Below are 10,792 nucleotides of genomic sequence, written 5' to 3' on the forward strand. Positions count from 1 at the left end.
CTCTTGTGTTCCGAGCCCTGAGAACTGTAACTCTGTAGTCCCCTGCAGAAGTGACCCTCCAGATACCATCTGTTGCAGCCCAATTCCCAGATCCATGTTGCAGAAAGACTCCAACAAAGAAAAGGATCAGACAAAAGAAGACGAAGCAGGCATCCTAGACCTTCCATGTGTAGTCCAGCACAGTTCACGATGGTCCATCGTGATGGACCATCATCCTGCTGTCCCACCTTGCTGCTTGAAGCTACTGACCTGTCTTGCTATGGCAACAAACTGCAAAAGATGAAGGATGGGATGACTGACCCAGCCCTGGGCCTGATTAAGAAAAGGTATAGAATTGGTATGAGCTGACAAAGGCAAATGCTAAGGGAAAAATACTCAGGTAAATAGTTTCTTACTTTCTCATTTCCAGAGGCCCAATTCGTTATAAAGTTAATCTGGGAATTATGGGGACACTCCCAGGCAGGATGGAGACAAGAATGCTACCTGCAACCACTGTTCTAAAGTAGACTTGAGCTCCCCAGGATGATCAAGGGTCTCAGGGACCTTTTGATTAGAGAATAATAATAATAAATAATAATAATAATAACTAAACTTTATATTGCACTTTGAGGTTTACAAAGCATTTTATATATATTTACATATATGTACATATAAACTCATTTGATTGTCACACCAACCCTTTAGGTAATTATTATCTCTATTTTAGAGATGAAAGACTAAGCCTTGAGAGAAGTTAAGTGACTTGTCCTGGGTCACACATCTACTGAATATCTGAGGCAGGATTAGAACTCAGGTCTTCCTGACTTCAGGGCCAACACTCTATCCACTATGCCAAGCTGCCTCCTAGGATGACCTAGCTCCTAGTCAAACCCCCTAAGACCACTTCATACTGAATCCACAGTCTTAAAGCTGAGTCCAAATGATGACAGCCTTTTATGCAGGAGTAAGTTAGTCAATTTGCTAGAGGAGAAGGTGGCTTTAATATGCAAGTGGGAGAGAAGGAAGGGTAGAACCTTTCACTTCTATGCTTTTGCATGCTATTTCTCTCATCTAAAATGTCATTCCCTTCCTTTCTGCCAATCCATTTTTCTTCCTTCTTTAAAAACTTAGATGCTTGAAGCATTTACTGATTTAATGTCACATTTCCTATGAACTCTCTTCTGCTTCAGTGTTTATATAAACTCTACACTATTTTATCGACATCTGTATGTTGCTTTGTACTTTTCTATTTCTATTCTATTTCATGTACATAAATAGTGGTAAGTTCATTTACGGCAACCACCAAGTGTTTTATTCTCTTTATATCTTCCACAATGCCTAGCTCAGCGTTCACTACATAGGGGGACACTCAGCAAAGGTTGACTGACTTACTTATCTCCTCCAACTTACGACTAAGAATTTGTAGAGCTAATGGTAACATTGCTTCTGTAGCTGTGGCCCCAGTGTTGCTGTCAAGTCTCCATCACGGTCATGGGCCTCTCAGGATGTTGATTGTGCTTTTCTGGACAATATCAACCCTTCCCTGGAGGTTCCCATAGTAACACAGATGTGTTGGAAGGAGCTGAAGGACAAGACTGCAAAGGACACTCAACTGGGTGGAAGGGTAAGCCCAGAACATAGTGAGTAGTGAACACAGCATTTCAAAGTTGGAAGGAACCTGAAAGGTCATCTGGTCCAACCTGTACCTTCTGAGAAATTCCCTCTATAACATCCATGAAAAGTGGTCACCCAGCTTTAGTTTTCAGACATCTAGTGAGGGAGATCCTGCTGCCTCCCGAGTCAATCAGTCTCACTTTGAAATAGCTGTAACTGTTAGGAAGTTATGACTTTTGTCAAGCTGAAATTTATTTCTCTCTGACTTCCACCTATTGTTTCTAGTTATGTTCTCTGAGGTCAAACTGAATAAGTCTAAGTCCTTTTCCATATGACAGCTTACAATATCATAGGAAAGAGCTCTGTATATTGTTGAAAGTGGCAGGACAGCCATTATATTCTCTGATCTGGAGGTGAGGTGCAAAATGGGGATTTGGAGAGTTTGAGCTAGGCCTGGGAAGAAGTCATAGGGTACATCTGCGAAGAGGCCCCTGGTCAAGTCTGAAAGTTTAAAATGGTCTAGAGCAGTATTTGATGATAGCCTATGGACCCCTTCCAAAATAACTTTTTTTTTTTTCCTGAGGGCAATTGGGGTTAAGTGACTTGCCCAGAGTCACACAGCTAGTGAGTGTTATGTATCTGAGGCCAGATATGAACTCAGGTCCTCCTGACTCCAGGGCCAGTGCTCTATTAGAACAACATTTTTAAATGCATAAAATATATGAGATTACAAAGGAAATCAATCATATAAAATCCAATTATCAAAATATCTTTTAAAAACATGTTTGCAAATCCTAGGTTAGAAACTCCTGTTCTACAGAGAAGTTGTAGGTTAAAATTGACATCTGGAGAAAAGTCTTAAGAGTTCAGGTCACCTCTGACAATAATTCCAGGCTATTTTCCTACTGTTCAGCCCCTGAACAGGGGCTGTCCTTCATTTTGGCAATTTGGGCTTGTCCCAGCTTAAAAAGGAAACTTGTTTCTGACCAGGATGAGCAGAATTAGCATGTCATTGCTGTAGCAGTGAATTATATGGCCCTAAAAGCAAGTCCAGAATGATTCAACCAGCCATGGTAATGAATTTCTAACTGCAGAGGATAACAAATTAAAATAAGGATGACCTTGGGGGTTACAGAGGTGACACAAAGGGGAATAGGGAAAGATTACAGTGAGTGTGGGGCTAATGTCAGTGACTCACTCAGGATCCTCTCATTTTTATCTAGCCCCACTCTGTTCTCACCTGATCTGTTCCCCAGAACACCTTGCTCTAGGCTAGGTCATAATCAGTAGTTTCTTTCCCTGGCTGTGGATATTATTTACCTCATTTCTCCCCTTAGTCCTTATCCTCTCTATCACTTGGGTCCTTCTTTGCTTTGATCTTTCTGAAACTCGTCCCCAAAGTGTTCCAGTTGTCGCTACTGTAACTCTGCCTTCCATTCCTTCCCTCCCATCCCCCCCCCACTGCACTCCCTCTCTTGACCCCATTCCTGACTGACTGCTGTGCCATGTATCTTACAGACCTTGAATCCTGACTGTCATTGCTCCAGTTTGAACAATCCCCTGGAGAGCTCCAGGTCCCCCCAGGAGTGCCAACCTCAGCCTCATTTTAGTGGCTTAATACCAAAGACAACCAACTGGAAAAAGCAACTGGAGTTGAGGACTGTTGCTACCATTCACCAGCACACACACAGATGCCAGACCAAGCAAAACCCTGGTACTTAGTCTCTCCCAATAATTATCTTCTCCTATTCCAAGTCCTGGAAGACTGATAAGTGACCATCACTAGCCCATCCTACTGCCTCCTATCCACGTACTTCTAGTGTCAGAGTCTACAACATGAGCCAGGGAAGGAGGAATGGTTATCCTGATTGGTCAGGTTCATCCACTTTGCTGGGTGGATATGCCCCACAGCCTCAGGATAATCAAGGAGCATGTTGTGAAGCCCTTTTTTACCATTAGCTTCACAGATGGATAACAACAGAGGGAGCTACTAGTCTCTGTTAATATAACTGCAAAGATCCCCCCAGCTGAAGACTTCCTCCCTCTCCCTCCCTCCCTCCCTCTCTCTCTCTGTCTCTCTCTTTCTCTCCTGACCTTTGAGTAAGGGCAACAGATGCTCCGCATCAAGAATGACATTTCTGGTCATAGTCAGTCTCTCCCAAGAAACGTCCTTCACCAACATATTTTGTTCCTCGCCTCGTCACCACTCCCTTTGTATCTTTCACATTCTTCTCATTCCTCTCCTGGGAAGTGCCCTAGTTATAGCCTCCCCTTGTCCCTGTAACAAGTAGGCAGCACATAAATAGCTATGACACTCAAAGCATGGATACTTTTCCTCCCAGGAGAGTGTCTTTTGCCTCAAAATTCTACAAATTCTACACTCCTACACTTCCACTTTCTAAAGAAATTTCTCAGCTGGTCCTATCCAGCTTGAATGGCCCAGGGCTTTTGAAAAAATTGCACATCTTTTGGCAAAATCCACATTTCTTAGATTGTATTCCCTTCTCTCAATTCTATTCTCCATCATGATGGTGGACATCTCCTGGTCCTCTGCCCCTTCAACTGTGGATGTGTAGAATCACAAGGGTCACTCTGGGATTTGCATTGATTTTGCAGTGAAAGGGAAAAGTGTCCCTTGAAATTTCAACAACTAATAGTGCAAAAGAGATAAAAATATTAGCTTTTTTTCTCCTCAAATCTGGAAACAGTTGCTAACTTCTGGGCATAGTTAAGCAGAGAAATAATCTTACTTTGGCTTACTGCTGTTGAAAAGTTCATTTGATCATTCACCTATCTCAAGACTAAATATTTCCTCCAAACTAAACATTTTCCTCCTCTAGTTGTTTTCAAAATGTTGTGGTGTGGCAAAACAAGTTTATGAGGAAGCTAACTATTAATGGTCCAACTTTTTGTCTTTATTTCAGGTATATTTTCATACCAGTGAAACTACATAAAACTGTAGGAAACTTCATAAATGTGGACCCAACTAATTCAGAATTTCTGATCTGGACAAAAATTCAGCTTTGTCATGCATGAAAAATATAGACTATACTGCAAAGATATATTTAAAGTACTAAAGAGAATAAAATGGCTTCAATCACATTAGAAGCAATTGTTTATATATTAATAGCTGAGGTACTAATTTAGAAATAGTACTGTTACTATACTATAGATATTGAAAAGTAATAAAATTTTAGAATAATATGCTCTAATTCTGACTTTCTATTAATTAGTCCAGCATTTGTTCTAATTAATACAAATTAGCAAAGTTTTGCTGTATTTTTAATTGCTAAATTAATATCAACTCCTCTAAACCTATCCCACATCATCATACTCCCTACAGTTGTGCCCCTTAACTTGAAATTTTAAGCCTGGGGAAATTATGAAGGAAGGAAGGTTTTTTTTACTGAATTCTTTTTAAAAAATTTTTTAAAAAATCTATTTATCTATTTTAGTTTTCAACATTTGCTTTTATAAGATTATGAGTCTAAATTTTCTCCCTTCTCTCCTCTCCCCCCTCCCCAAGGCTATACATGTATGATCATATTAAACATATTTCTACATTAGTCATGTTGTGAAAGAAGAAAAAGGGAAAAAAACATTAGAAAGAAAAAACAAAAAAACAACAAAAGAGAAAATGCTATGCTCCGATCTGCATTCAGACTCCACAGTTCTTTCTCTGGATGTGAACAGCATAGAAAGGAAGTTTTGAGGGTGAAAAGATGAGTTTGGTTTTAGATTTAAGATGTTGGTAAGATAAGGGGGGGAACCCAGGGGTGGACTGTGTGATATAATGGTAAGAACATTCTGTTCTAGTCCATGATTTACCATTAACTAGTTATGACCTTGGATAAACCTTTTAACTTCTGGGCCTCAATTTCCTTGGCTGTAAAATAAGAGAGTTGATTTAGATAATTACTGAGTTCCATTTTGCTCATGAAATTTAGATTCGGTGAATTCCTAGACCTTATGCTATTGCAGCTTAGACCAATACAATGCTTTACTTCCCTCCAGCCTAAATTTTTCCCTCCCTGTTTTGCAAAGAAATTGGGTTTAATGTGTATTTGTATTTGGATGGGGTGGAGAGAGAGGTGTTCTTGGATTCTTTTTTCTCATATGGATCTTCTTCTCTTCAGCCTTTCCTGGAACAGAACTTCCAGCTGTCCCTCATGGCTGGAACTTGGATGAAAACAATTCTTCTTCATCTGCCAAACAGCTTTGGGATAACATGGGCTGCCTTAGCATGGACAATGGGGTGACAGGTTTGAGTGAGGAGCAGGATGAGAATGAACCTAGTGGAGACCAGGAGCCAGGGCAAGACCTGAGGGCTAGGACAGCTGAGGTAGAGTATGTGGACACTGGCCTTGAGCCAGCCCTGCCTAGAAATTGGCATAGCCAGGGATCTACAATGTCAAATTCCCTAGAGGTACATTGCACAGACTGTAGGGAGAAGAAAGAAGCCTTAAGCCTAGGGCACAGGAGCCTTTGTGGACAGTGTACCAAGCTACGCTGGGAACAAAAACAGGCAGTGCTGGAATTCATTCATACAGAGGCCAGCTATGGGGAGGACCTGCGCACTATCAAGGAACAGTTTCAGTTGCCTATGCAGTCTGCTAGACTGCTGAACCCTGGACAGCTGCTGGTTGTGTTCAGCAACATCCAGGAGCTCATGGAGCTCATTGATCTCAATGAGAGATTTCTGGAGAGCCTGCAGCAAGAGATTGCCCAAGCACTGTCACAGGTATGGGGTATCAGAGGGGCTGCCCTTTTCTCCCAGCATCCATGTTACTCTAATCAGATTTAATGTTTTCAAGGGCTTTAGGTATCAGGTGCCATCAACACCTAGTGGAAGAATTATTGTACTGAGGACTAGCTCCAATTCCTCAGTTTCTTCCCAGTTTCTTCTTCTTCAGCACATTCCACTACCAGGACTCTTAGTTCTCTTTCTTTTATTGTGTACTTGTAACCACATACATTTGGACTAAGCTTGCCCGTGTTTAGAAGGAACCAATATTAAAAATGATAAAAGATATATTGTGATTCAACATTTATATCCAAACTAGGTTTTTTCTAATTATGAGTTGCAGAAAGACATGAAGAACTTGGAAAGAATTCAGAAGGGAGCATACAGGAATAATGAAAGGGTTAGGAAGTTTGATGATCATGGAAGGGGATTATTTATTTAACTTGGAAAAGAAAAGTCTAGGAGAAGTGGTCTCCAAAAATCATTTCAGATTATGATAGAGAAGAGTAATAAGCTACTTTCCATCTCTAGTAGGGAAGGTACAAACAGAACAGACTTAACATGAAATAGTAGACAGGGCACTGAACATGAAGCTGAGAAGACTGGGGTTCATATCTTGTCTTATCAATTTATTAGCTGTGTGACTCATGGCAAGTCATTGACCTTTTCAAGGACTCAGTTTCCTCATCTATAAAATTAGGAAGTTAGAATCAAATGACCTGTAAGGTCCCTTCCAGCTCTAAATTTGTGATTCTATCATGAAATCTTGATAGGTTGATATACTGTCTATGCTTGTATCATTTTTACCTTGGAAACACATTTTTAAAGTTAGAAATGGCCCTGGGACCCTTTCCTAGGGAAGGAAGAATTGGGCAGCTACACTGTTTCCTTCTCCTTCCCTGATAAAACCTTGGTCGGTGAGTGGTTGGGGTCTCTGCCTCATGTTTACAGGGTGATGACGACCTGATGACTGTGTGCATTGGTGAGATCTTCCTGGAGTATGTCAACATGTTGCCTGCTTTCCGGACTTACTGTCTTCAACAGGCATCCTCCATAAGCACTCTTAGCACCCTGGAGAAGGAAAAGGAGCTACTTCGGTATGGAATGGAGTAGAATATTGGGTGGTGGGGGTGGAGATCATATGGATGAGGTATGTAGGCACAGGGACTATGCAGGCACTTTCATTGCCTCCTGAGGCATCAGTCCATTCCCCTTTTTACAGCTCTAATAGTTAGGATTTCCCTTCAAATCTGCTACTCAATAAAATCTCTGAGACCAAATAGAGCAAGTGAACAAGTGTAGTTTTTTCTCTCCCTCCCCCCACAACCTCACTGCTTATGGAAAGAGATGAGCAATAATAGTTGGTAAATAGGAATCAAAGGGTTAAAAATCGATGCTAACAATCAAACACTACTCACCAATGACTCACAAAAAAGTCAGTGTCTCCAGTTGCATTTTAAAAATCTTTTAGATAATTTAAAATGTTATTTACTGAATTACATTCACATTGTTTTTCTTGTTCTGGTACCAAACTTTGCAGTTAGGGCTTTTCTTTTCTCTTTAAAGGTTACCTGAGTGCTTATTGTCAAATTAACACATTATAAAAATTTCCCTTATGGTTATGTTTTTTCTTTTTATTAAAAATTAAATTATGATTATGAAAAAACCTGAATTTCAGACCTACATATGAATACACAACCAGGCACATGGACAATCACATACCATATTACTATCTCCCAAGATAAAGCCAACTCAATATTAAGTAAACAAAACCAATTTCAGATGCTGCTACTCTAGTTTGAAAATTAGGCTGAACTTTTGGGTAAACCTCCTAATACCCATAGTCTCTTATCAGAGCCGTTTATCATTATGGATTATTTCTATTGCTCTATCAGTAGGGATGCTTTCAAAGTGGGTTAGGCAGGATCACTTCCATGTTGTGAATGACATTAGGTGCCGACTACTGCTAAGGCCAGGAAACCAAGTGTAGTTTGCCAGGCAAGCAAAGTGGGAGAGTAATGGGGGATGTGTCAGGAAAAGATATAGGAGGAAAGTTGGATGTGATTGATGTATTATTCTTTACTGAGTGCTCCTTTTGGATCCAACTCCACTTGGCATTGTGAAGAATATAGAGGGAGGGAGAAACAAGATTCCTTGTCCTTGGGGTCTGTCATATTGTCCCAAGTGTTTACCTTACAGAAGTACTTCTTCTTGGGGTATCTGTGACTTTGATGCTAGGGTTTCATGAGTATAGGTTCCAGCCTGGAATTTTTGGTCAATCAATGTGAGTGATGTGGAATATAAGCCATACTGTATCACAATTATTCTACTGGTGATGCTTCTGGCCACAAATCATTGAAAATTCAATTTCTGAGGAATCCAAATTGTAGGTATGTCAACAATAGAGAGAAACCTGATGTGTATAAATGGAATATTATTAATAGTAACTTACATATGAGAAGTCATGTAAAAGATATCAAGACAATGTTATAACTAGAAAAGTCATGTATTGATCATGAAGTCTAAGTGACTGAGTGCAATATCAGTATAGGGTAAAGAGTGCTGTTTGAAGACTGAGGGTCTGGGTTCAAACTCCACCTCTGCTATTTACTACTTGTGTGACCTAGTTTCCTTATCTATAAAATTAGGTCAGATGGTCTCTGGGGTCCCTTTCAGTTCTACATCTAGGATTCTATGGTGATTGAAAATCTCTTTTTTTAGGTTATATGTTGGTGCATTGGTAAGAAAGAATAACCTTATCCTCATTTTCTCTTTTAATTCCCTAATCCCCAGCATTTTCCTCCATGCTTCTCAAACTGACAACACGGCACTGAGACGGATGAACCTGCGCTCATTCCTGATGGCACCATTGCAGCGAATCACCAAATATCCACTTCTGTTGAGCCGAATCACACAGGCCACGGCTACCTTCCACCCTGACTACAGCTGCCTATGTGAGGCCACAAGCCACCTAGCCTCTTACCTGGAGCATATCAATAGAAAGGCAAGACAGGATGGTAGCTTGCCCTGGGCTCTGGGCCCCTTCCGCCAGAATGTCTGGCATCTTCACGAGCCAGCTGCTGCCATTGATCGACGGGAGCTGGCAATGAAGACCCTAGGCTGGCCTTGGGAGGAGACTTGTTTTGTTATGGAGGGAGGACTGCAGCTGGCTCAGCCCCCTGATGGCCCCTGGACTAGAAAGGGCAGTCGAACCCTGAAGTTCCAGACTTTGCAGGTGATACTAATGGCTAGGCTACAGAGACCTGCTGAAAGTGGTGCAAGACATGGGGTCCCAGGTCAGGGGCCAGTGGGAGATGCTGCATTAGTGCTAATTCGTGACAAGAATCATGGTAAACTGAGCTTGTTGAGGAGCCCAATTAGGTTGCGCCACTGTGTGGTATCAGCTGACACTATTTGCAAGACCTTTGAGTTACTGGAGATACAACAGGGTGCCTTTATCCTACATGATGATGACTATGCCCATACTCAGCTTTGGCTACATCACATCCGTGGTTATGCCCGCCAGCTAGGCTCCTGGAAAAGGCGTCGCAATGCACTACCCAACATCATGATCAGTATTCCCAGCCATACTTGATCCTAGGGATGTCCCTAATTAGGGGTAAAAGGGATTGAAAAAATGGTCTCAATTCCATTAAATCCCTAAAATGTATCTCTCTAGGAAGGATCTAGGTATGTGTTAGGGACCCTATGCCCCTTTCTGAGCTAGGGAGCCTAGATCCTTCAGTTGGAGTGTACCATTTTCCCTACTGAGGCTAGAGAAAGGGGATTCATTACTTTTAGTCAGACTTAGTTTCTCTCTTCTATTAGTCTTGGTGGCCAATCTATACCCCTTACCAAGTTCTTAAGAACTGAAATAAAGCTCTATTCAGCCCAGGGACCATGCAGTTGTCATTGCAGATGATCAGGAAGCAGATTCTATGTCTTTCTCTAAATCCTTAGAATCAGAGCTTGAAAGTGAAGGTGGTACAAAACACAGTCCTCTTTTTACTAGATCAGACTATTTTAGAACCATGTTTATACATTTTTCCTCTCACCCAACCCCCAAACAAATACAGAGGTACTTCTACTTTGTCTGGTGCCTTTAATCCAGGGGTATTTCTGGGTTATGGCTGCAGTGAGGAGCTGGCCATTTGGGCATGATTAACAGAGAAGGAGGAAAGGTAAAGTAGCTGGAAAAGGAAAATTCAGGAGTGATATGGCTGGGGCAGGGGGAGTAGGGGGAGGAAGGCACTGGGTGTGAGGGTGGGTATTGCCTGCTTTCTAGTGTTTCCTAAGGTTGGCTCTGAATTGGAGGGCGGAGGGTCACCAATCATTGTAACAGATCATTTTTCATAAATAACTACCCTATTTATTCATTTATTTATCCAAAAAAGTACATATTGGATGTGCACTTTCTGCAAGGCACTGTAGTCAGAGCCCTGAAGCAGAAACTAA

General features: G+C 41.3%; 1 protein-coding gene and 1 long non-coding RNA gene across 2 annotated transcripts in view; one reads left to right on the top strand and one right to left on the bottom strand.

The window, feature by feature from the left end:
• LOC114030486 overlaps positions 1 to 3,774 on the bottom strand; it is an 18,188-nt gene extending 14,414 nt beyond the window's left edge. Inside the window, exon 1 of the long non-coding RNA XR_003567615.1 lies at positions 3,688 to 3,774. This is a non-coding gene — a long non-coding RNA (uncharacterized LOC114030486). The remainder of the gene's footprint in view (positions 1 to 3,687) is intronic.
• Positions 3,775 to 5,821: 2,047 nt separating this feature from the next.
• On the top strand, positions 5,822 to 9,932 carry LOC114030356 (rho guanine nucleotide exchange factor 38-like). The gene is made up of 3 exons (XM_027845169.1): positions 5,822 to 6,334; positions 7,289 to 7,434; positions 9,131 to 9,932. The coding sequence occupies exons 1-3, from the start codon at positions 5,822 to 5,824 to the stop codon at positions 9,930 to 9,932; spliced, it is 1,461 nt and encodes a 486-aa protein (XP_027700970.1).
• Positions 9,933 to 10,792: the final 860 nt, after the last annotated feature.

The sequence above is a fragment of the Vombatus ursinus genome, unplaced genomic scaffold (genome assembly GCF_900497805.2).
Source record: "Vombatus ursinus unplaced genomic scaffold, bare-nosed wombat genome assembly UNPS02014959.1, whole genome shotgun sequence".
Taxonomy (NCBI): Eukaryota; Metazoa; Chordata; class Mammalia; order Diprotodontia; family Vombatidae; genus Vombatus; species Vombatus ursinus.